The sequence below is a fragment of the Pipistrellus kuhlii genome, unplaced genomic scaffold (assembly GCF_014108245.1).
Source record: "Pipistrellus kuhlii isolate mPipKuh1 unplaced genomic scaffold, mPipKuh1.p scaffold_m20_p_13, whole genome shotgun sequence".
Taxonomy (NCBI): Eukaryota; Metazoa; Chordata; class Mammalia; order Chiroptera; family Vespertilionidae; genus Pipistrellus; species Pipistrellus kuhlii.
In genome coordinates this window covers 37,905,050-37,931,621 of record NW_023425438.1, presented here as the reverse complement: position 1 = coordinate 37,931,621, position 26,572 = coordinate 37,905,050, and the positions used below count along the sequence as shown (strand labels likewise).

Genomic DNA, 26,572 nt, shown 5'->3' with positions numbered 1-26,572 from the left:
CAAACCTGGCAAGCCCGCAGCTCAGAAAATAGTTCATCCTGATTCCATGTTTTTTCAGGCTCACAGAAGCCTTTATTAATGAAGTCACAACACCAATATTTACCGTCTGTGGGGAGAGGCACAACATGGGGGATGGATGGGAGCGCTGGGGACTCCCGCCCTGCCCCGCCCCCCGCAGGCCTGGCCTAGGAAGATTGGCAGGTTTCCTTGGGCCCCTTCCAGCTCTCTCTCTGGATGGCAGGGGGTGCTCTGCTGTGGTTTCCCTGCACCCTTTCCCTACCAAGGGAGAGAGAATCCTGAGGGGAACGGCTCACCCATTCCTCCGCCCCCCCCCCATTGCTCATGCCAAAAGGACGTCTCTTCTCCTTACCCTCATCCAACCTGTGTGCTCAAGCTTCCCGGAGGCCAGCCCACCTGCCTGACAGTGAGCGAGTCCACCCGAGGTCCCACCGGGTCTCAGGCAGGATGTGAGGGACGCATTGTCCTGGTTGATGTGGGGAGGGGTGTGGGGATGGTTTCTAGCCCCAAGTGAGAAGCTTATAGACCCAGCACAAGGACCTCCTGGGTTTGGATCCCTAGGTGTGCCCCCCGGCAACAAGGCTGGGCCTTTGACATCTTTCCAGAGACTTTAACATTGACCAAGCCCCCAGGACATTCCAGGCACCAAGAACTATGTAAGTAAAGGCACAGCAGAACCCACAGCCCACTGAGGGACAGGGATGATGTGGGTGAGACTGAAGCAGAAGGTACCAGGAGCGATGTAGAAGAGGTCAGGGTGGGAGAGAAGTTTAGGAAGAATGGGGGACTTAGGAAGGGGGAGACAGGACCCTAATTGGGCTGAGGAAGAGAGCTCTAGCCATGGCACGGAGGTCCTCCTTTGAAGGGGGCCTCATCCTTGACACCCACACAAACTTCATTGTACCTACCATTCCTCCCCTCCCCTCAACACCCCTGGAGCCTTATACACTGTTTCCCAAGAGAGACAAAACCGTGGCCAGTTGCCAAGGCGGGCGATCCTGCAGAAGGGTGGAGAGATGCGTCGGGTTTGAGGTGCTGAGGGGCATGGAGTATGTATACCCCATGGCTGGTGGCCAGCTCAGGGGGCCTGCAGCTCAGTACAGGGCAGCTGGAGGCGTGAACCAGGGGGCCAAAGACATGTCCTGGCAGTGGATGCAAAGCCCCAAGCCAAAGGCACAAGGACTGACCCTGGGGTGGACAGAGGTGACAAAGCAAGGAAGGACTTGGGAGGCAAAAGAAGGTGTCGGAGGTACCCAATGCAGGCGGCAGGGAAGGGTGAGGGAGTCGGGAGGAATGGCCAGAAGACGGGAGCAGGTGAAGCCAGGCGAGAGGCAGTTACGTTTGGCCACGTGTGGGTGGCAGGAAATGACTGCCATCAGCATCAGCAGAGGGTTGGGGACCACTTGGATGTCCTGAGGGAAAGGCTGCTAGGCATACAGGTTTTGCTTTTTTAGGGATGAAAGAAACCTTGGTGTGTGAGAAGCAGGCAAGACAGTGGACATACTGAAGGGCAGGGGAAGTAAAGAGCTGGCGTGCCCTGCTTTGGAGCTCTTTCCCAGGCTGTGTCCTTGGGCACTTGTTGCAGGCTCACCCTCAGGTCCTTTCTCTGAAAGTTTAATTTGCACAAGGAGGTTCTCTGGGGACAGGTTAGCATCCTGGTCAGGCCAGGACTTGGGGCTGGCACTGTCAGCCTCTGTGAAGGCTGCCTCCTCCACCCAACCCCCAGGACTCCCCTTTCCCTCTGGTTTCTCAACTGAAGAGTCTCTACACGTGGGAAGTACGCACACTCTGTCTCCCCTCACCCTCCTGGACCTGATGCTCATTGCCCAACACGTTTGGAGACCAAGCACAGCCTCCCTCATGGACAGGGTCGTCCTTCCCTGTGCCTAGCCTCGGCTTCTCTTGTTGTGGAATTGGAGCTAGAGATCAGGTCGATGCCTAACAAAGGAAAGGAGTTACTAAGTTGAGTCTCTAAGGCTCCCGGGCCCTGAACAAGCCTGCCCAGAAACCGAAGCCACCACCCCCGGCTCACAGGCTCTGGGGTTGGAGTCGGATGCCCGTGTCATTAAGAGAGAGACTTTTATTGTTCCCACAGGGAAGGGAAACACAGGGGAATCACTAAGAACTACAGTGGGTGCCTGGAAAATAAATTAAAACAGAAATGCATCAAAACGAAAAGAGACGGAGAATAGCTGGGAGGCAGCGGTGGCTGTGGGCCTGCCTGGGCAGGCAGGCAGGCGGGCTCTCCGAGGAGAAGGTCGAGCAGTCCCAGGCCTCCGCCAGCCCATTTCTTGTCCCTCCGTCCTCGATGTTGCCCCAGGCTCCAAGTCCTGTGGGGCTGTGACTTGAGGCTTCCCCGCAGAGGGGCCGGGGAGCGGTGAGTCCAGCGGGGCCCCCCGAGGGCCCTGGCAGCGCTCTGCTCTCAGGGGCCTGCGGCCGCCCACCCTAGTCATTGGAGGTGACATCGATGTCCTCCCCGTTGGCCTGCTTGGTGGCGATGCGCCACCGGTTGATGTGGTGGGAGCCCTTCTTCTTCTGCTCGGACTCGGGTCCCTCCTCCTCCAGCTTCTGCCGCTTGTACTTCGTCCTCCGGTTCTGGAACCACACCTTCACCTGGGACGGGGAGGGAGGGAGGGCACAGGTGAGAGACCGCCGCCAGGACCTCAGCACTCAGGACGAGCCGGGAGCCAATGGGGAACCCGAGGCCAGGGTCCTCTCCTCTGGCCAGCCGCCACCTTGGGTTTGAAGAGGACGCAGTGGGCAGAAAGGGGGCCAGGAGGGGTGGCGGAGCTGCCGAGCATCCTGTAGCCACAGCACCAGAGGGGGAGGCCCAGGCTCCGGAGCCCAGCAGACCTGGGTCCCTACGGTTCCTAGAGAAGAGATAATAATCACTCCTCCCCGGGGCTGACGGGAACATAAATGAGGGAACGTACAGAGCCATCGCATGCTCCGTCTGCCTGCTGCTCCTGACCACGCAATGTTTCACTGGGCCCTGCGCAGCCAATGGGCCAGGTCAGCCTGAGTCGGTGGCAGGAGCCTCTGCCAGGTTCCTTCCCTCTCCAGGCTCAATTCCCTCATCTACAGGAGAAAGGCTTTCTGGGGCCCTGGGGGCTCCGGGCACCGCCTGGGCTTTTGCTGCAGAGCATTTCCGGGAAGGTGATGCAGAGTGGCCAGGGTGACAAGGCATGGATGCTTTCCTGGAAGTGACAGCACATTCTAAAGCAAGCAGTGCCAACTGCAGCCAGGGCGATCCATGGTGCCAGTGTGGATGGTGAGTGGTAAGTTGTGTGTGTGGACTGATGGCGAGCACCTTGATTTTGGCAGCAGCAATGGATGCTAAGGGGGGATCCTTGACTCCTGGACTGGGCAGTTCTCAGAAAGACTACCCAGTCCAGCCCCTGCTCCGTAAGGATGGGTGACAGCCACAGGCCTTTCCCATAAAGCCAGGCGATGGCGTTCAAAATCAGGCCTGGCATCCAGGCCCAGGAGGCAGTTTCCTGGCAGTCCCCTCTGTCCCTTCCATGGAGCCCACCCAACCCAGAGCTGTCCCTACCCCCGCCCCCAACCAGGGTTTCCACAGCTCCATCTGCCCTGCCCTTGATGTAAGAGCAATCGACGTGGGGTGGGGTCAACCAGTGCTCAGTGCTACACAGAGCAACCAGCAAGGACAGGAAGAGAGGAGGGGCCTGGCTTCAGGCAGTAAAATGAGGAGAGGGTCCTCTTCTCTCATTCCCAGGGCAGAGTTCAAACCCCTCACCTGTGTGTCTCACCTCAGGTACATGGGGAGGATGGCAGATGCTCTGGGCCCAGGGCTTCTGGATTTGTGCCCACCTTTCCTTGGGCACAGGGCTCTATGGCTCTGTGTGGTTCTCAGCATAACCATTTGGCAGCCAGCCTGGCCCCTGCACACCCCCCAACTTCAACCCTGGAGCCTGTTATGACTGTGCCATCCAGTAGGAGGGTGAGCTTGCCCTGTCTTCTATGCAAGGCACTGTACACGAGTCACATCTGATGCTGGCCTGGGTAGCATTCCTAAGAGCCCGAGGGCTGAATGAGGGTTAGGCATGGCCAGCCTGTTGGGGTGATTCAGGGCAGGACTGGAGTGCACCAGGGACAGAGGGCCCCTTTCTGTGCCTTCTCCCTCCCTCCCACTCCCATCTCTCCTTCTGGGAAGGAGACATGGCGCTAGTGGAAGGGACCCAACCTGCTACCCTTGCCTAGAATCACTGGCCCAGAGAAGGGAAGTTTCAATTGTGGAACTTCCTGGCACACCCAAATGAAAGCTGATTCTGAATATTTTCTTCACGAAACAACCAGTGTCGAGGAGTCGGCTGTCTAGAAACAGGGCTGCACACCCTCTCCCTGGACAGTCTGGCTATCTTCTGGAGAACAGCCTTGGGCTGAGTGTCCAGATGCTGTTTACAAAGACTGAACTAACGGGGAGATGCTTACGATGCAGTAATATTAGTGAAAATGGCAGGGCGCACAGTTTGGGCACAGTGTGAACACAGTCATGGAAAAACAAAATCTATGCATGGGGGAAAAAAGACTAGAAGGAAATGTACCCGAAGTATGAGTGACTTTTCTTTCTTTTCTCCACTTTTCTGGTTTTTCATTAATGCATCATTGATAACAACTAATAGTTGTTTTTTTTGTTGTTGTTGTTTTTTGTTTTTGTTTTTACTTGGAAAAGAAAAGGAACTGGATTCTGGGTGCAGTGGAAAATAAGAGTGACACCCATGACATCTCCAAGCCAGCCTCACCCCGAGCCCCTTCTCTAGAGGAGAGAGGACTACAAGGTCACATAGTGTAGCTACCAGCTCCCTGGGAGCCAGCCTTAGGAGGCTGTACTTCTTCGGTACCTGTTCCCACCCCCAATGTCCACACACCTCTCTCTCTCTGAGCTCCAAAGACACAGCTGAGATGTTGGCTGGAGGAAGCCCTCACCCATCTCTGACCCCTAGGAGTTGGGGAGAGGTTCCTTATGGTCTCCCAAGTCCCTACCTCATCTCTCAGTTTTTCAGATAAGACAGACCCTTTCAAGAGTCTCTGCTTTTCCCTGAGTTACCCAACCTGGAATGCTCTTAGCCTTCAGAACCCTGCTCACCCTGCTCAGATGTTCTGATTCTGGACCTGCCCAACCACCCATCTGTACTTCTTTAGTACTTTTCTCTGACTCAGAAACAGTGACCCCAGCAGTGCACTAATTTATTTGCTCGAAAATGCCTCCTCGCCAGATTATGGGAACCTGGAGAACCAAAGCAGTGAGCTAGTCTGCTTTGGAGTCCTAGGGGACAGGTTCCAGGTCTGTTCAGCAGCTGGACAGAGAGATGAGGTGACCCAGCCCTATGCTCTGGGCCAAACCTGGAAAACAGGAGAAAATCAATGGCAGAGGGACTGAGACCTAATAAAAAAGGGGGGGGTTGGAAAGTGCTAATTGCTGAAGAAATGGGATGCTCTTTTAGCTTAGTTCAGTGGACACATCTACAATACAGTCAATTCTTAATTTTTCATGTTATGGACTGTATTAACTACTTGAAGGGGGAGCCTGGGGAAGGGAGGCATTGTTGGTGGTAACAAGGGTCAGCTTGTGTCAGACAGGATGAAGAAGGTGAAACTACCCAGCTGGTGTGGCTCAGTGGTTGACCATCAACCCATGAACCATGAGTTCACAGGTTCCATTATCAGGACACTTGCTGAGTTGTGGGCTTAATCCCCAGTAGGGGGCGTGAAGGAGGCAGTGGATCAATAATTCTCATCATTGATGTTTCTATCTCTCTCTTCCTTCTTCTCTCTGAAATCAATTTAAAAAACATTAAAATTAATTAATTAAAAAGCAGGTGAAACTGCTATGGATAAATGAATGAATCAATGCATTAGTGCATTGATCAATGTATGCATTAATGAATAAAGGCATGCATGTATTGATGTATGATTGAATAGACAAAGGAACTAACAGGCCAACTACAGCTCCAGCCAGTATTTCAGACTTAACTTTTAAATAATCTGCTGTTTGAATGAACCAGTTCTGGATTCCTTTTTTTCCACCACCCCTCCTTCCCCCTCCCACCCCACAACCTTAGCTCATCCCAAATGGAAAGCTCTGTGGCTTCTGGCCCCTGCCTATTTTCAGGGGAATACCTGTCCTCTCCTCAAGGAGTTAAAATACTCCTATTCAATATTACTTGAGTTTTGTAATTCTGTTACAAAAAGTTGCTCCTTATGTCCTACTATTCTCATCTGCTTTAACTTAAGCCTGTCCTGTTCTGTCATCTCAGACACAGAAACCCTCAGACTAGGTGGAGGCTTAGAGCAGTGTTTTTCAACCTTTTTTGGGCAAAGGCACACTTGTTTCATGAAAAAAATCATGAGGCACACCACCATTAGAAAATGTTAAAAAATTTAACTCTGTGCCTATATTGACTATATATAAAGTAATTCTCTTGAATAGGAATCAAATAAACACAAAGAAAGTATTTTATAATTACTTTATTATGAAATATTAAGTAAACAAAATAGTGAAAAATTATAAAATTCTTGTCTTGTCTGCACCTACAGCACACCAGGCAACATCTCGCGGCACACTAGTGTGCCGCAGAACAGCGGTTGAAAAACGCTGGCTTAGAGACACAAATCAAGCCACCCCTCAGCCTGCTCTCTCGCTGCGCCCTCACCTTGAGGGACAGGCACAGGACAAGAACTCCATTTCCCATCATTTCATCATGTGAGCTGTTCCCACTCTGAAGGTCAAGCCCAATGCCATCCTAAGCTCAACTCTCACCCCATTAAAATGAGGTCACCTCAGACCCCACCTCAACCATAGCCACAACTCTTCCTAAGCCTTCTTTCTCCTCTCTCAGATCAACCTTGCTCTATCCTCAAGTGAATCACCCATGTGGGTCTCCCTGACTTCCCTCAGCCCATACCCATACCTATGACTTTAAGAGGACTCCAGGTGCCCATCGATGCATGTCCCACAAGAGTGCACATTTTGTTTTTAAGTCCCATCACTAAATGAGGAATCTCCAAGGCCAAGGAACACATTTCTGCACCCTTTCCCCTCACAACTCAGCTAAACTTAAAGCTGGGAAAGGTGAAGAAACACCTGCTGAAGTATTCAGAGCAAGAGCGGCAGCTGGAAACATCAGCCAATCCATCAGTTTGGAGCAACCAAATGCTTTCTTTCCTAAAACTAATGTGCCCCCTTCACACACCTGAGCCGAAGCATACAAGCTGCAACCCATGATGCCTTGCTGGCATCTGATGTGTACATATGAAATACCACCTGATCTTTGAGCATCAATAACACCTATATGTGCACACACCCATTATACTCATACCTCCCTACCCCCCGACACATTCATGCACTAGCACTCACTCACTCGCACCAGTCGTGGCTCTGATCTGACCTAACTACCGGGACTGAATTTAGATGGGCAGATTCCAGGGATACACCACAGCGGTGAGGAGCAAGTGATGAGAGCCAGAAGGGAGAAGAGCCTGGGGCCCCTCCCTCCACCTCCTGGATAAACCCACCATAATCCCAGCACAAATACCCTATTTTCCAATCACACATATAGCTTACCCAACAAAGCTCAGGGTGCCCATCTCCTACACTCCATGCTAAAGCTTTGGATGTACAGAGACCCCTGAGCTCTGGATTGAGACCCACACACTGATTTGCCTAACCTTCCCAGAAGCTCTATCCATGGATCAAACTAGATCATCTAGATCTGTGGTCGGCAAACTGCAGCTAGTGAGCCACATGCAGCTCTTTGGCCCCTTGAGTGTGGCTCTTCCACAAAATACCACGGCCTGGGCAAGTCTATTTTGAAGAAGTGGCATTAGAAGAAGTTTATGTTTAAATAATGTGGCTCTCTAAAGAAATTTCAATCATTGTACTGTTGATATTTGGCTCTGTTGACTAATGAGTTTGCTGACCACTGATCTAGATCTACAATCTAGATCTAGGGAAAGATAGAAAACAGAGGACAATGACAGTAGAGAGCAAGGGAAATGACTGATAAAATTAACATATGGATATGAGTACGATCAAGAGAAGTTGGCCCACCCATTTCCTACATGTTTATGGATCCCTGGGGCACAGCAAGAAATAGGAAGGTCTGGTCTCTGCTCCCAGAGCTGAGGTGCTCAGGCCAGCTGTTCATCAGAATCACCCAGGGAGCAATTTAAAAACGTTTCCTGGGTCCCATCTGGAAACTCCTAAGAGAACCTCCTGAATGGAGATCAGGAATCTGTATTTTAAGATTCCTTTGTAAGACAGATACAGCTTGTCTACAGACTGACATTTGGACATGGCAGATAAACAATAGCAAAGGCCCGTGAGTATTTTTATATGTAGGAGGAATACTGTGAGCTCGGAGAACTTAGAGGAGGGATTAGAGAGAAACACAAAGTAGAATGATGATGAGCCAGAAATGTAGGGCTGCAAAGAACCCTGGAATTAATTTCATTCAGTCTTACAGATCCTGCAACTGAGGCTGAGAAAGAAGACAAAACCAGAATGATGAAATGATAGATAGCCATTAGCAGGAATTCACTGCCTGTCAGTTGGTAGATAGGTCGAGATACAAGTTTGACATGGATGGTGTGTACACAGAAGGTAAAATAAAAGAGATAATCAACAGTCCGGTTAATAGGAGTTATTGTTAGGAAAATTATAATTAATAGAAAATAGGAAATATAAATTAACCAGCTTTATGAGGCAGTTTAATGAGAGCAGACATAAGTAATGGCTAGATATAAAACAGCTATCTGTGAGGGACAGATCAGGGAGCTCTGAGAGACAAATACAGATAGTGACAGTAGAAGGAAATGGCAGGGGGCAGATGGGAGTGACTGATGCTTGACCAGTAGCTGATAGCTGGAAATGACAGGTAAGCTTGTCTGGCAACTACTGAAAGATGAGTAGGTAATTAGTTAATGATATAACCCAGGTGCAAATGACAAGTTAGGAGAGGGACAGAAAGACAGCAGGAAAAGGAGACTGGATGTAGCAAAAAGAACACTGGACTGTCAGTCAGCCTAGACTTGAATCTTATTGTAATACTGAGTTGATATATCATTTTACATAAATGAAAAGGAATGAGAATCAATATTATTTGAATTAATATTAAGTGCCTTTAATTCTTAAACGACCTGTTTTCTGGAGGAGAGAACCAGAGTTCATTGCCCCAGGGTCACACAGTGCGCTAGCAGGAAGGCAGAGGGTGAAATCGCACCGGCCTGCCTGGGAGCTCAGCCCAGTGTCTCCATCTCTTTGTCACCTGGAAAGACAGCCTCTGCAAGGGGGTTTCCCAGGCTCAGCCTCCTGTGGTTCTGGTGACACTTTTTGTTCTCTATGCTAAAACCAGCTCACCGATATAGATGGGACAAGATTAGATATGAGTTTTGATAGTGACACTGCTTAAAATGTTTGTTTTAAATATAAGTTTGAACTATCTTACCATAAAAATGAAAGAAACAATCATGTTTAGGAACGGGCATAGGAGCAAATATTGACAGGCAGCTAGATTCAATGAAAGAAAATTAAAGTGCTCTCACTGAGCTCAAAAATTGAAAGTTTAAAACAATGACATTATTTCAACAAGTGTTCATCTGTGGGTAGTGGAAGTATAAACCCATGTTTTCTTATATTTCTGCAGTAAAAATTTAATAACTAGAACTTTTTAAATGAAGTTAATTGTAAACACCATTCATAAATTGGCACCTTGTTTTAGACAAATTTAAAATGCTGTTTGCCAGAAGGGAAAAGGGGTATTATTTTTTTTAAGTGGGTTTTTAAACAAATATATTTTTTAAACATTTTTAGAATTAACTCCGTTGTTTTGTACATTTTATTTATTTCTATGGTTAGAGCAGCCCAGCTAGCAAATCTGAAATTTTATCTATCTATCTATCTATCTATCTATATATATACATATATATATAATTTCAGATTTTATATATATATAATCTCCTTTAATGGAGACAGGGGCATTGGGCATCAGACAGATAGGATCTTAGTTGATACCAAAATGCGACGTGAGGACAAGCTCCAGAGGTCTGGAGGTCGGCTGCAGTTAGTTTGGTCTGTCCCACTAAGCCCCCTTCCTACCCTCATTGCTCCCCAGGAGGCCCCAAGCTGCACCCCCACACACACACTCCTCCCAGCCCTGCACCTTCTCCTAGTCCAGGACCAAGGTGGAGGGTAGTGGAGGGTAGGGAGCTAGTAGTGCAGGAAGTCCTTGCGTAGGATGAAATGCTAGCCAGCTTGCAAACCTCTCTGATTTGCAGATCCAGGCATTGACAAGGGCGGAAGGGAGCGGGTCTTCAGAGGCCCTAGGACGCTGAAATCCTCCGCGGGGGGCAGACCCGCCCCCTAGCAAGCCGGACTTGGCAGACAGAAAGCTTAGGCGGTGCTTCCAGGCGGCATGTATACAGTAGATGGCAAAGTCTTTCCTTACACTAACCAAATGTGCTTCCCTGTAACTCTCATCTACTTTTTGCAATAAAAAAAATTTATCAATGACAAAAATACGTGATTACAATTTCACCCAGTCCAACCCCTCCAACACCGCAGTATATTCTCTCCCCAGCTCAGCAGCCGTCCAGGTGACCAGAAACCAATCCCCGAATACCCAGAATCTTCTTTCCACTTTACTCAGATGCCCTCGCATTTGCAAAGCCATTTCCACGGTTCCCTGCCTGCGTGCCAGTGAGGAGATGGGCCACCCGTCCGACCCCACGCAAGGCTGGCGGCTCCCTAGCTTAGCCCCTCTGTTTCTGGTGTTTCTGCCCCGAGGACACTGGGCTTTCAGTGGACAGTCGAGGCCTCTGGCCGGACTGCCGTGAACAGCAGCAAATCAGCGCGGCTGGAGAAGGGGGGTGGTGGTGAGGGACAGTAATCACTGCGCTGAGATGCTCCCGTGTCCACGGGGCGCCCGGCAGTGACAGGTCACCCGGCACCTCCCGCGGGCTTTGGGAGAGGCCTTGGGATGAGGTCTGACTCCATTTCCAGCGAGTCCTTGGGGCTGGATTAACACCCTGCGCCTCAGCCAGGCTAAACCCTTCGGGCGCTCTCAGACCGGCTCTGCCGCAGGGCCTCCCGCGCCGAGCCGGAGAGGCTCCGGGGGAGGCCGAGGAGGAGTGGGGCCCCGCCGGGACCCGCCCGCTCCCACCTCCATGGGGCTCCCAGGGGAGCGGGGGCCGCCAATTTGGGGCGATCGTTACCTGCGTCTCCGAGAGGCTGAGGCTGCCGGCCAGCTGCTTCCGCTCGGCGCCCACCACGTAGTGGTTCTTCTCGAAGGCGCGCTCCAGGCGCAGCAGCTGCGAGGGCGAGAAGGCCGTGCGGATCCTCTTGGGCTTGCGCGCGAAGGGGCCGTGCAGGAGCAGCCCGTCCTGGGGCACGTCGCTGGCTGCCCGCGCCGCCGGCAACAGGCAACACACGCGGGAACAGACAGAGAGAAGGGGCGCCGTGAGCCGCAGCCCAGGCATCCCGGGCCCCGCATGCCTACTCCCTTGAGTACTCCGATACCCTCCCCAATCCTTAGCCCCTTCTTTCTTCCCTCCCCCTTTGCCTCCCTTTCCTGAAGTCCACTCCCTGAAACGCCTCCACACTCCCGGAGTTACCCTGTGGGAGTCACGCAAAAATGCCGTGCTGCTGATGGGCCAGGGGTGGGCCCCACCCTAGGGAGGCGCCCATGGGCCCAAATCCACAGGGCCTGCAGCAACCCAACAGGCCGGGACTGAGGAAAGTCCCTTAGCTCTGTTCATCTGCTTGACCCGTCATATTTCACTAAAAGTGGACCAAGCAGAGAAGAAGGGCTGGCTGTGGGAAAGGTGACAGGGGAACGGTGAAGCTATTAGGCATCCCCAAGCCAAACACAGGCTCAAGAACTAGAAGATACCCAAGGAACTCTCCCCTCACACAAACCGGCCTTGCTCAGGCCACTAGCCCTTTGAAAATGCCTACCCTTGGCCCAGGCTCTACCCTGCAAGGGGTAAGAATAGGCCAGCGGTTAGGTCAATGGCCAGGCGGCACCAGCAGGTCTAAGGTCAGGTTCTTCTCCCCTTCCCCTCCTCTCTCCCTCTCCCTACCGGAGACACCTGCTGCTCTCAGGTGGGAAAAGACCTTGCTTCATCCCTGAATAGTTCCATGTTAAAGAAGCAGGTTTATAAATATCTTGGTATTATCTTTCTCTCTAATACATAGATATAGGTATATTGGTTTCTGGGTGGGCATGTGTAAATATATGCTCCAGCCCCCCTACTGTCTTTTTCTTCTATCTACCACACATGGTTTTCAAAGAGTGTGACTGTCCCTTGCAAATACTGGCCACCATGGGAACTCAGCTCCCAGGTGCAGGAGGCGGGGATGACATTGGACTGGCTGAGGCTGGGGTGGTGGGGTAAGGAACCACGAAAGCTAAACAAGCTTCCGCAGACAGTCCCGGTCTCCATGAACTCCCGCCCCACCCCCACTCGGCCCTCTCAGGCTTGGTTGCACAGGCTCACACACCCAAAAAGGTCCTGGATTCTCACGCAGTGGCATGTAACAATCCCTCTGACCCACCAATAATGAAGAGCCCTAGAGAGAATGTTTTGACAGAGTTAGCTGATCCAATGAATTTCTTCAGAAATGGCCTTGGGTTTGACTCAATGTGACCTGCTGTTTTGTTCTTAAGACAATTGCTTAGATTATTCCTTTAAGATTTCCCAACTCTGAAACTATTGCTGTAAGTGAAGCCAGGCATATAATTGAGGTGATGCTAGAACTCCCCAGGTTCACGTCCCTCTGCTGGTAGAAAGTGCCTGATATTACTTTCTGCAAGTCCCTGGCTTCAGACACTGACATAAGCAAACAGGGATGCCTGGGACTGAGGGGCTAGTGCCTGAGGGGGGAGACCAAGTCCCCTGACTGGGAGAAGTCACTAATTTCCAGTCACCTTATCCATTTCAAGTGGTTGGATCTGTGCTGCTACAAAAGGGAGGGGGATCATAGAATAGGGAGGTAGACGGAGGGACAGCATAAGCATTAGGCCCTTCAAAATGGGCAGGCCTAGGACTCCCAGGCCTGATTGAAAGAAGAGTTTAACTTGTGGTAGTGGAGGGGACAGATGCCCAGAGAGGTGGTCTGACAGAACGGAGTAAGAGGGAGAGAATGGAGGAGCTTGATCTGAGTAGGAATCAGGTTTAAAATCTCAAGTGTGGGCAAGAGAAAAGTGGGAGAGATAGGTGGGAAGCTGATACTTCTCGTTGATGTTAAAATAAATTGCTTCAAAAAACACATCGTTCTAAGCCCAAGATGAAGTCCTAGCAGGGGTATCCTCTGGACAAACGAGCTGATGGGAAGAGAGAAAGCCTGCTGCACACCAGCATTTGCACGGTTTGGCTCCAGCAGCCAGACTGGCCCCAGACTGGCCCAGGCTGGTCAGAGTGAAATGGCAGCAGAGGGACCCCAGGTGGGAGTGAATGGGTCATATGGAACAGAGGATCCAGGACTGTGGTCTGGCCTCAGTGTGTGTGACTTGATGGCCATTTTATAATGTGGTTTGTGTCAGCCTGACCCTTGGGACAGGGGTGCAGTGTGGCCCCTGCACACACACACACACACACACACACACACACCACCAGTAATTCTGGGCTGTGAGAGTGGGCGGTCAGTTTCAGACAAGGACAGCAGAAGATTTAAAAGGGGCTGGCTTAGCCTTTTCCCTGGAGCTAGCAACTGAACCCCACCCAATCCAGTTTTCCTCCGGCCTCTCTTGGTGGGCCACTTCAAGGCACTGGCTAGGAACTAGCAAAAGAGATTCCTAAGAGCCAGGCAGCTGGAGGTGGGAGCTAGGGGTGGGGAGGGCCCAGGGCTGGAGTTGCGGTCTCTTCAGCAAAGATAGCGGCCGGCCAGGGCCTCTAGACCTGATGGCGGGGCTCAGGGACCTGGGGCTAAAAGAGGGAGAGGCAAGCCGAGCCGCGGAGATAACCCCAATCCCCCTCCGGCCCGAACAAAGGCGCCCTTTGAAGCGCCGGCCCATTACCCACGCGGGTCCCGGAGGGTAGGGTATCCAAAAGCCCGCTCCGGACGCTGCTCCCTGGCTTGGAAAGTTCCTGACGTCCGGGGAAATAACACCGAAGGGCAGCCAACACCGGGTCTCTGCCGTCACCTCCCCTGCAGGCCTCGAAATCCGCCCCCCTGCTTCTGGATCCCGCTGCTCCGTTCGGACCATCCCGCGCCGGCTTCTCCTCTCCAGCCGCCTAGCTCCGCGGAGAGGCCGCTTCCCCGCGCGCCGGGCCGGGGCTGCGGGAGAGCCCAGAGCAGGCGGTCCCGTTCGCTCCCGGAGGGTTCCAAAACCGGGCTGAAATGAGCATCTCGGCGGCCGGGTTCTCTACAAAACGCGGCGCCGGGAGCCCCGGGCCGGCTCTGCTCGCAGCCCGGAGGCCCCGCGGGGACCGCAGGGTGCGCACGGGGCTGGCGGTGGGGCGCGACGCTGACGCGCCCTGAAACCAGAACGTCTCGGGGTTCGAAAGTCCTTCACTGTCCAACGAATTTCCGAGTTTAAAAAGGCGGTCACGCTCGGCTCCATCTCCGCATCCAGATACGGTTCTTGGGAGAAAAATCCAAACGTTTTTGCAACTCGACAACGTGCCCTCCGGGCTGGTAGCTCCAGGAGCAGCGGCAATTTCCTAACGGGCTTTGCGGAGGACTTATGGGGCCTGTCTGACTGGGGATGCTCCGAGCCGGGGCTGGATCTCTAGAGAGAGGGACCGCGGACCTCGGAGGCTGGAGGCGAAAAAGATGGCTGGGAGGATGCGGGGCGCGTGGGTCGGAGCCCAGGCGGGCGAGGCCTTCTCCCGCGGAGCAGAGATCACAGGGCTTAGGACCGGCGGTGCCCTCCCGCCTGGGCCGCCGTGCCCTCCTCCAGTCTCTCTGCAGAGCTGGTGCAAAGGTTCACAAACACCCGCGACTCTCAAATCGGTCCTCTGGCACTGGGTTTCAAGACTCCAAGCCCACGGAGGACCGGGGGAGTTTGCTCAATTTTGAACAAAACTCAGTTTTATCAGTAAACATTGATTTTAATTGACAGGTTTCCCGCCCAAATCGCCCCCTTCCCCACACAAACACCCGGATGAGTTGGATAAATCTTCGAAATCCCCGGGGGAGAAGTGTGCCCACAAAAATCCTCCTTTCAGTAATTACATTCTCTCATTTTGTGGGAATCTATTGGGTCCATGTCTACCAGCAGACGGGACTGAGAAAAAACAGGCTGACAAATCGGGACCCGGGACAGCGGCTTCCTGTGAAACAAGCGGCTGTAGCTAAAGCTTCAAGAGATCCTTTTTCTCCTATTACCTAGATAATTGTACCAGACATCCAGTTTACTTTGACTGTGTAGACGGGTTTACCGCCAGTTTAACTCCAGGAGCCTTAGCTCTCGCCACAGCTACATCCTTTTCATTTGTTTCACTAAAATCCGGGTTACCTAGCTCTAGGTCATGGAACCTCACAAGCCTGAGGTCTGGTCTACACTAACAAATACCGCGGGAAACTAAGGCAATTACTGCACAAATAAAGGCTACTCTTAAAAAAGAAGGAGAAGAAGAAGGAGAAGAAGAAGAGGAAGAAGAAGAAGAAGAAGAAGAAGAAGAAGAAGAAGAAGAAGAAGAAGAAGAAGGAGAAGAAACTCCAAATTCAAGGAAGAAAACGAACTCCAACAAATGCAATTCTCCTTCAGAAAAGTCAGATAATTGAAACATACGTGTGTGTTTGTATGTGTGTGTGTGTGGCCGGTGAGAGACTCTTCATTAGCAAACCCATTGCCCTTAGAAGACCAGGGGAGCGGACTGCCCAGGACCTTACCAGCTTTTTGCCCCCACCCCCCACCAGCAGCCTGGTGGGCTCCCAGAGCAGGCAAACAGCTGGAGGAAGCCGGTGTGCTATTGCAAACCGTCCTCCTTCTGGGTCCAAGAGGCGCGCGTGTGACTTGAGAAGTCGGGCAGAGGTTGCTGAGAAACACCTCCAGACAGCGGAGAAGGCCACACTGAACATTAACTCTCCCGCTTGCCCTGCCCGCGCGCGGTCCCTTCTTCCCAAAGGCCGAGGCACGCGGGTGGACCTTGCCCTGCTCGGACGGGCCAGCGGGGGCGGATCCCTGGGAATCGGTGATGGACATGACTGCCCAGTATGGTCCCAGGTCCAGCCGGGGCGGCGGACACTGCGCTCTCTGGGCTGGGACTGGCTCTGCCAGGAGAGATTAAGACAGGCCGCCGCCGAGAGAAGGCTCCAAAGATGTTTCCGGGTTTGGCATCCAGTGGGCATCGTAGCTAGGAAAGCCTGAACATCCTAACCCGGTTTGATTCTCTGGGAGAGAACCCAAGGCGGCAGGAGCATGATGGGTCTGACGCGGCTCTTCTCTTGGCCTCCGAGGACCCGCATCCTTCTCGAGAAACAACTTCCGAACAGCCCCGCGCGCCCCGGAGCCTCCCCCGCGCCACCACAGCGCGGGCGGGCACTGGCCGGCCGGCCGGCCGCCCCGGCGGGCACTGCGCGGGCACTCACCCTGGAAGCGGTGGCCGAAGAAGCGGTTCCGCAGCACCCAGGGGTAGAAGTGCAGAGGGTCCCGGTGCTGGGCGCCGAAGAAGGAGTGCGGGGGCTGCAGCGGGGAGGCGCCCAGCTGGTGCGCCTGGTGCACGGTCAGCGCCGGGTGGCTCATGGCCTCGGGGAACACGAGCTCGGGCCCGCCGTACAGCGAGCGGCCGGCACCCGCGGCGGCGGCGGCGGGGAAGCCGCTCACGAAGGCCGCCTCGGCCGCGCCGGGGTGCGGGTAATTGAGGGCGGTGGGCCGGAGCGGCTCCTCCGAGGCGGCCGCCGCCAAGGAGTGGGAGCCCGCGCCCCCGCCGCCGTTGCCCCCGCCGGTGCCGCCGTCCTTGGCCACCAAGGACTCGATGGTAAAGCCGCGCTTGGCCGTGGACTGGAACATGGTCGCGGGAGCCAGAGCCGAGAGAGGATTAGCCGGGCTCCGGGGAGCGCTCCGCGTGCGGGCGCCGCCGCCGCCGCCGCCGCCGTGCGGGGTATGCACCCAGCCAGGCACATGCACTCACACCGGCACCCCTCACCTCCCCCGCCCGCCCGTGCTCAGCCTCTGCGGGCGAGCCAGGCGCGGAGCGGCGAGGGGCGTGCAAACCGGGGAACGCGGAGCCGGGCCACGGCGCACAGCTAGGCGAGCTGGCCTCCGCCGCCCAGCCCGCAGCTCCCAGCTCGTGCACTGGCGCGGGGTCCGTGTGGTGCTGCGAGCTGCCTCTCCTCCGGCCTGGGGTCTGAGCTCGGCCTCCTTCCTCCTTCCCTCCCTCCCCAGTCCAGCCGGGACCCACCCCGGCCCCGGGTCCCCGGCAGTGCCCGGCCGGGCTTCGGCGGCGGCACTGCGAGGCGCGAGTGTGCCGGCACCTGCCCCGCGCGCGCCCATTGGCCGCTGCTCACCTGCCCGAAGGTGGGGGCGAGGCGGGGCGGGGCGAGGGGCCGCGGGTGGGGAAAGGGAGCCGGCAGTCGGAAGCAAAAGCCGGACTGGAGCCGCAGCAGGGCGATCTAGGCATTCCCCCCCACCCACCCCACACCCCGCGCCCTTCTCAACGCCGCTGGCTTCTCCCGCCTCCGCCCTTTCGCTGAGTCTGGCGGCCGCCACGAACGTCTCAGCCCGCGCGGGAGCCGAAGAAGGCGTCCGTGGGGCCGGGGGCTTGGGAGAAACGCCAACCCCACTCCCCGGGGTGTAACTCATCGGAGCCTTCCCCGATGCGTCCCGGGATGCTGTTTCAGTTCTCAGACAACTTGGAGAGGAGTGGAAAGTGGGTGTTTAAGGTTCTCCCAAGGACCAGCTCCCCGCTGCCCTGGCGTCCCGCGTGCCCACCAGCTGTCTCCAGGGCGGCCCTGTTGTGGATGAAGTTTCGCGTTTTCTGGGTGTCATGGGGGGAGGGAGGAGGGGAACAGCTCCAGAAAAGGGGCGCCCCATTCTTTTCAGGAGGAGCAAGGCCGGGAGCAGCCCGGCAGCAGCCCTGCAGCCCGGCAGCCGAAGTTCGCGGCCTCAGGAGCATCCTCTTGGCCCAGCCCTCGCCACGCGGCGGCTGGCGCAGGACAGAGACCGCCGGCGTCGGCGCGGGGCGAGCGGCTTTCCCGCCTTCTCGCCCCCATGCAGGCGGGCCGGGCCGAGTCTGGGCCTCGGGCACAGTGTCTTCCATTGGAGCTGGCTGAGCAGTCCACTCCGTCCCCGAGAAGACGCACGGACCGTCCCAGGAACGCAGCGGCCGCTTGGTCTCCCGGGACCCGGCACCTTAAACCCGCCACCGCAGAACAGCGAGCGACGAGCCTGCTCTGGCCAGTTTCCATCCCGTGCAACCATTTCACCGGCGGCGGAAGAGCTGTTGGCAAGGAGAACCAGTGCTCCGCAAACTTTGTCACCCGGGCCGGCCTTCCGGGCCGAGGGAAATCCCGTGCCGAGCGAGGCCTGGGAGGACGCTGGGCGGTGGCAGGGGGCTGAGACCCGGCCGGCCGGCACCGTGCGAGATGGGGACCCCAGCGCCCTCCGCCTCCTCGCCGACGTTGGGGTCCATCAGAGCCGCCCGGCCGCCGTCCTCCGGGTGCGCAGATCCGGGCTGGGCCTCGGGGCGCCCCGGGGCCAGGGGGTCGGCGCGCCCCGGGAATCTGCAGGGACTCCAGGCCGGGTCTTGGGAGTGGCCCTCAGGAGCGCCGGGAGCCCTGGACCCGGAGAGCGAGCGCTCCGGGCGCTTCGGCCGCCACAAAGCGGGTTAAAGTCTATTTTCCACTCGACTGCTCCGAAAAGCCCCCGTTCCTGCCCCGTCGGGCGAGATGGAGGGGTGGGGAGAGCAGGGAGAGAGGGGGAGGTGAGCCACAGCACCCGGCAGCCTTTCGCGTCCCGGGAAGCCGGGACAGAGCCCGGCGGAGGCGCCCAGAAGCGACTGCGCAAGGAATCCTTGCAGAACCCTCCGTGGCGAGCGCTCGTGTCTCTTTTGCTGGCCTCTCCGGATCTCTCTGGCCCTCTGGGCAGGTCTTTCCTCTCTCGCATTTGTCTCGGGCTTTCTATGTCCCCTACCTCCTGCATCCCTGCTCCTCCACCCCGACTTTTCCTCTCTTTCTTGCCCCCTCTCCTCCGCCGCATCCTGGATCCTGGAAAAGGGGAAGCTCCAGTCTCATGGGGACGAAGACCCAAGCGGACACATCACCGAGAAGATGGCAGTGCGGGTCTGGGCAGAGGCCCTGACGAGAAGAGTTTCGTTCTATCTGGAAGGAAATGCAGGAGAGCCAGTTCCCGGCAGGGACTGGACGCGGGTTCAGCTGGATCAGCATTGCCGGGCCCACGCTCCGAGAACACACACCGAGCGCTGGGGGCTGCGAGGGAGAAGGTACAAGTTGAGTCCGCCCCTAGGACCTTGTGCCCCGAGCCAGAGATGAGCCCACCTGTCCAGCCGCAGGCCCTCGGCGCCTACCTCACCGTGAGGCTGAGCACTGGCCTCAACTCGCTCAATGGGGCAGGTAGAGGAGCTGGGAGCCTACCAGGCCGTTCCTAGACTCGCATCTACACACCGGCCACATCTCCTTCACATGGCTCTGGATAGACTTGATTGTCTTTCATTCCATAGGCCTTCAAAAACAACCCTGTACCCGTGGTGGTGCTTCCCAAATACTCTGACATCCAGCCCCCTGTCATGAACTCCGTTTTACAGGTGAAGAAACAGATTGCATGAGACCGGTGACTCCAGTGTGGTCACGGTGCGGTCACGGGGAGGACTCAGAGGTCTGGACTTAGCTCAGGTTCTACCCCCATCCCACCCCCACCTCTGAAGCTGCAGCCAACTCTCCCAAGTTGAGGCGTTCACAGGATTATGATGAAGTGTTGGGGTGTGCTGGATGTTGGGGGCTCTCTACCTTCATCCTCCCTCTCCTTTTCTGTACCTCTCACCTCTTCCTCGTGTCTTCCTGTAGTTCCCTGATTTCCTTCCTTTGCAGATATTTATCCCTAATCCGGTTTCCTCTGTTTTTGCTTTTCTTAGCCTCTTCATCTGTTGTTGCTTCCCCTGACTTTGGTTAGGAGAACTTGTCTTCCTCAGTGGGGGTCTCTAACCTGCCACTGGGTTCTGATCCACCATCAGTGCCCTAAAGGCCCCAGTGTCTGCCTGTGCCACCTCCCCTTCTCAGGGTCTCTGCATAGATCACACCTCTCCTTCTGCCCACCTCTTCCCTGCCTCCCCATGATTATGTACACACAATGCCTCCTCTCCTCATAAGACAGCCCCCCTCCCCTTCGCCTTAACCAAAGCCTGATGCTCCCTCACCCACCCCTGTTCTCCATCCCTTCCTCTCTACCTTTCCAGACCTCCCTCCCAGGTTGCCCAGGTCTGTTCCTGGCCAGAGGCTGGGCATGCCTTCCTCCTGCTGGAGTGCCTTACCCTCCCACCCACATGTGGGCGGCTTGCCTTTCCCTGGCACCTGCTCACCCCTCTGGACCACCCATCCTGACTCTGGCCCCTCATCAGCTTTTCTCCCTTCCTTCATCTCTGCAATTGTGACTCTTCCATTTCCTAATGGTGACACCTGGGGCCAATAAGCTTACACGTGTATGCAATGGCAAGCATTATATGGGAGCTCTGTAAGAATGAAATGAGATGAATATGTGGTGCACAGGACAAAGCCTGACTCCAGAGAGGCAGTAGGTAAATGTTAGTCTCTGCCTTTTGTCCATGCGGGGAAACAGAATGGTCCTCAAATCCTCACGCTTGTTCATCCTCCAAATCCAGTCCGTCACCAGGCCTTGCAGTTAAGTACTTCTCAAGTCTAATCCCCTCCCTTTTTGCTTCTTTGCTTGCTAACTTAGTTCTTTACAATTCAGTTCCACAACTTGCCAGGAAATCCCTTCCATCACCGCCAATCTCCACTCTGTAGCATTCACCTGCAGGACGGAGTTGTCTGTGTCTGCTATCTGTCTCCCTCACTAGGCTGTGATGTGCCCCTCACCCACCACTCCCCACGCTGGGAAGCTGTGGCGTATATCAGGGCACCCCCCCCCCCCCGCGCCCCCCTTATAGCCCAGGCAATGGTTGTGCAACAGCACCCCAACCATCTCCCTCTTACTTCCCATCCCCCTTTTCTCTTCAGCCTCCATTCAGCTCCATGTGTCCCTGCCCTACAGAAAGTCTTCTGTCATGTTTCCCTCCCTCTGTTAACTTTTTTTCTTCATACCCCACCTTTCTGAATACGTTTTAGTCTCTCTCCAACTCCCTCATTTCCCCTTGAGTCAATCAGCCTTTGCAACCGGCTTCCACACCGTCACATTGGGAAAATGGCTTGGAAAAACTCCCAGGCTTTTAATGTAGTGTTATTATTGTACAACAGCAACTTGTGCTTGTAGGGACAATAATAAGCACAATTTTATGAAGCTATTGTGGGATTGAATGAGTTATAATCCCCACCCAATGGGCTTAGAACATTGCCTGGCGCATAGTAAGTCCTTGATACATGTTAGCTATTATTTTACAGAATTGTGCTGTCTGATAGGGAAGCCATGTGGCCATTGTGTGCTTGAAACGTGGATGGCCCAAACTGAGATATTCTGTAAATGTTAATGTGGAAGGCTAAGTGTTAAAAACATGTAAAATGTCATTAATATTTTCTGTATTGATTACATGCTATAATGATAAATATGGGAGTGAGCCAAAGAAGATTAATAATAATAAATAATGCAATAATTAATAAGTAATATAAGAGTAAACTGTTTCATGTACTCACAACTGTAATCCTACTTTTGCCCACCTCTGTATTTGGGCTATATTGGTGTTAAGTAAAATATTTTATTAACATTATTTTTACCTCTTTTCACTTTTTAAATGTAGCTACTGGAATATTTAAAATTACATATGTGTCACACATTATATTTCTATTGGACAAAGTTATAGAAAATACAGGTAATCCAAAAGAATGAGGGAGGGTAAATGCATATGGGGAAGGGAAAACAGATATTTTATAGTTATCAAATCCTACCACCCAGAAACAGCCATCAGAAAATTCTTGTAGTATATCCTTCCATTTTTTCCCTTTATATATATACCTCCCTTAAAAGGGGGGAAGGGAATCATGCTGTATACAGTTTGTAACCTGCTTCTTTATCTTTATAACCAATCACAAGTATCTTTATGTCTCATTAAATATTCTCTATTGGATATTTATGCTGTTTAGAATTTTCAACAAAATTTTGATCAACAGACTCATAGCTATATTACTTTTTCTGTAAATGTCTATCAGTAAAATTTATAGAATAATAATTTCCAGATCTGTAATATTTTAATTAGTATGATGCATATAACCAATTTGGCTTCTGGAAATGTTGTACCCATTATTCCCTCACAAGTAGAGTCTAAGGGTTTCTCTTTATCCTCATTAAATCATGACTCCTTATTTCCAAATTCCAGATATTTTTTTTAAGTAATAATTATCTGTGGGCTCTTTAGCATTTGACCACTTTCAACTCCCTTTTCTTTTGGGAATTCTCTCTTCCCTTTATTTTCCTCACAAGGTACTTGTCTGCATGCATCTGCCACCTCTGGGAATTGCTCCTTCATGGGCTTCCCTTTCTGTTTACTTTGGGCATCCACTAGCTGTCCTTGTCTATTTTGTATCATTGTTTATTCCCATAGTTTCAACCAATACCTTAAAAAAATATTTTTTTTTTTATTGATTTCAGAGAGGAAGGAAAAGGGAGAAAGATAGAAACATCCACGATGAGAAAGAATGCTTGATCAGCTGCCTCTTGCAGGCCCCCTGCTGAGGATTGAGCCCCTATCCAGGCCTGTGCCCTGATGGGAATCGATCAATGACCTCCTGGTTCATAGGTCAATTCTCAACCACTGAGCCATGTGGGCCCGCCCAAGACCAACCAATACCTTGATGCAGACCTGTAAGGTTTGTAATGCTAACTATATTTTCCCCAGATCAAGTCACCAATTTTCAAATGTTTGTAAGATGCCTTCATGGGGGTCCCATAGGCTCCTTAGACACTCATTAATACCCCATAACCAAGCTCAACATCTCCCCCAGCAAATCTGTGCCTCTCCTTGCCTCAGTCTCTTCTGATAACCAGCTTACCTTCTGCTCCAGGACACTCAGTTTCAGCAGCTAAGAGGCATCTGTGATATCTTCCTCCCAGTCACTGCCCTGCATATTCAGACTGTCTTTTCATTCATTTCCTTCTGTTTCCCTTACCACTGGCCTACTTCGGGCTCTTCTTACCTTTCCCTGCATGCCAGAAAGCTGTGATCACCATTCTCTTGTGATCACCATTTGTGGACTCTCCTGGTTACCATTCATCTTACACATGACTGCCAGCTTTCTACAACACGACTCTACCCTGTTAAAATATTTTGACACAACTGTGGGACCCGGGGCAGTTCCTTTCTCTCTCTATGACTTGATTTTTCTGGAGATAATAACAGTACCAGAGAGTTGTAGAGAGAATTAAAAATGAGGTAATTTGTGTATAGCTCTTAGTACATAGTAAGCATTCAATAAGCATGGACCATTAGTGTTACTGTTTTCGTTAAAGTTCCAATACCTGAGCTTGGTATTAGAAGCCTTTCATGAGCAAGTCCCTACCTTTCTAGCCTCGTGTTCTCTGCCCACCAATGGGTAGCCTGCCCTGTGGCGTCCATCCACGGTGTCCTTGCTCTCTCTGCCTCTCTGTGCATGCCTTACACTTCTCCCTCCAGCCCTGCTTGAAAACTTCGCTCCCGATCATGTGTCAGTCCAACTTCTGAGAAGAAGAAAATTGTCAAAAGTACATGAAATCAACTATATATCAAGAGAATAACAACTTCATGAGAACTTCATTTATTTTGTTCGTTGCTGTGTTCTTAATACTCAGCACAGTTTTCTGGCATATAACAGGCACTTATTAAATATTTGTTGACTGAGCATATGAATTTGAGAAACATAATTTAAGACAGTGTTTAAACGTAAATTTTTATCACAATAGAACATGAAGAAGAGACTGTCTATGCCCTAGGAGATTTGCCAGGGTGAAATGTTTCTTTTCAACATATGGATCCAGGCTGCTCTATCTCTAAAGATTAAGACTCTTTCTTGGGAGTTGCAGATGTTTCTTACTCAAATGGAGAATATAGAACTAGCAAATAAAGGGCAGGGAGACCTCTATCTTACCTCCCAAGGGGTTTTGACCAGAATTGCCAGATTCCATCATGATCTGTTTTTACTGCTGAATGCTCATTCAGACTTTCATCCAGAAGGAATCCCAGGCTCTGGGAAATGTATTCATGTTAGACAATTATGTAGTGACTAGAGGCCTGGTGCATGAAATTTGTGCACTCGGGAGCAGTCCCTCAACCCAGCCTGCCCCCTCTTACATACTGGGAGCCCTCAAGGGATGTCATACTGATGGCTTAGGCCCGCTCCCCATTGGGAGCAGACCTAAGCCACGGTCTGGCCTCCCTTTGCAGGAGGCGACTGGGCTGATCAGGGGAAGGTGCCAGCCCCATCATCCCACCGCTGCAGCCACAGCCACTTACTGCAACTGCCAAGGTATTTTCATCAACACGGACTCCAATCCCTTCATCATGAAAAAATGACAACTTTCTTTAAGCATTTTCAAGATGTGTCTTTCATAGGATATGGCATTTCTTTCTTTATTTTTCTTTTATCCTCACCTGAGGATATGTTTTAATTTATTTTATCCCCTTCCCTCCAATCCCAGGCTCAGCCCCTGCCCAAGCCTAAAGCCTCCACCTGATGGCTGGCTGGGAGTGACCTGGGTGCAGAGGAGGTTCCTGGGACCCAGGTATGTATGTAAATTAACCACCATCTTTGTTGGGTTAATTTGCATGCTCACTCTGATTGGCTGTGGGTGTAGCAGAGGTACAGTCAATTTACACGTATCTCTATTATTAGATAAGATAGATTGGCCCAGTGGGACTCTAGGCAAGACCAGCCTCTGGGAGATCTTTAATGGACAGGATAACTTGCAAGCATTCTGTGAGGCAATAGAAAGGGCTAGAATGGGTATACTCACAGAGCAGGCAAGATTTAGGCTGGAGGTTGAAGACAATCTCTGCTCCCTAAAACTAGAGAGGCTGGACCCGTGAAAGAGAGAAGCTAGATCCTGTAGTCACATGGATCATGAATCATGCAATGAAAAACAAAGTTCAATGTCAAGACACTTCAGCAGCCCCATCCTTAACCTGATTTGGTGTTCCACCAACCTGCTCACCTGCCCGCCTCCCCAATTGCCCACTCACACAAATTTGTTTGTTCATATCTGGTTCTGAATAGCTTTGTATCAGTAAATACACACATTTCTCACTCTCATTTGGCCAGGCTAATTTGTGGATGTTTTTCTTAGTGCGATAGTTGAATATGATGTCACATTTGTTTATAATAATACAGTAGATTATATGTCCAGAGAGCCCTCCCAGTATAGCATCTAAGAATCCTTTTTTATTACATTTTGACTTTTTAATCATAAAAATTTCCAAACATACATAAATGTAGACAAAATACTATAACGAACAGCCATATATCCTGTTACCTAGATGTTACAATTAACTTCTAAAAAAATTTGCTTCATCCCTTATTCTCTGAAGTATTTTAAAGTAAATTACAGCCATCATGATGTTTCAACCCTAAATATTACACTAGAAATCTCCATGGGGAATTATTTTCTTAAAAAACGAAGTCTTTTTATTGTGTGAAATTTCAAACATACTTTGTAGAGAGAGTGGTATAATAAATCTCCACATGTTTATCACTTAACTTCAATTATCAATCTTGTGTCAGTCTTAAAAACATCTTTTTGAATGATGGCTGAGCTGGCAGAAGAATAGGAAAAATTCTTAATGCCCAGAAATGATAGAAAGCTTGGATTGAGACAAACAAGTGAGTTCTGAGTCTAGAGTTTGTGTTGGAACAAATCCAAATTCACTGGTGGCCCATGATTTGAACTTTATTTTTTTTCTTAAATATATTTTATTGATTTTTTCACAGAGAGGAAGGAAGAGGGATAGAGAGCTAGAAACATCAATGAGAGAGAATCATCGATCAGCTGTCTCTTGCACACCCCCTCCTGGGGATATGCCCGCAACCAGTGTACATGCCCTTGACTGGAATCGAACCTGGGACCTTTCAGTCTGCAGACCGACGCTCTACCACTGAGCCAAACCGGCTTCGGCCCATGGTTTGGACTTTAAAGGGCCACAGTGAGAGGGATGGGGAAAAGCGTGGGACAGGAAGTCAAATCAGAGGCCCCTGAAAGGTGACATCTTTACTGAGTGAATGAGAAAAAAAATCCCTATAAAAAGAGGTGATGGATGTATGTGTCTGGCTTAGCTTTGGCTAAGTAATTCCATACCCAAAATAATTGAAAGCAGAGTTTTGAAGAGATATTTCTTACACCCATACTTATTGTGCCATTAGTCATACTAGCTGAAACATGGAAGCAATCCAAGTATCCATGGTTGGGTGGATGGATAAGTAAAATGTGGCATATACACA

General features: G+C 52.0%; 1 protein-coding gene across 1 annotated transcript; it reads right to left on the bottom strand.

Moving 5' to 3' along the window:
• Positions 1-2,080: 2,080 nt before the first annotated feature.
• On the bottom strand, positions 2,081-17,354 carry EMX1 (empty spiracles homeobox 1). Its single transcript, XM_036435710.2, has 3 exons — positions 16,574-17,354; positions 11,251-11,435; positions 2,081-2,631 (listed from the first exon to the last, which is right to left on the bottom strand). Exons 1-3 carry the CDS (start codon positions 16,992-16,994, stop codon positions 2,464-2,466), a joined length of 774 nt encoding a protein of 257 aa, XP_036291603.1. The 5' UTR covers positions 16,995-17,354; the 3' UTR covers positions 2,081-2,463.
• Between the last annotated feature and the right edge of the window lie 9,218 nt (positions 17,355-26,572).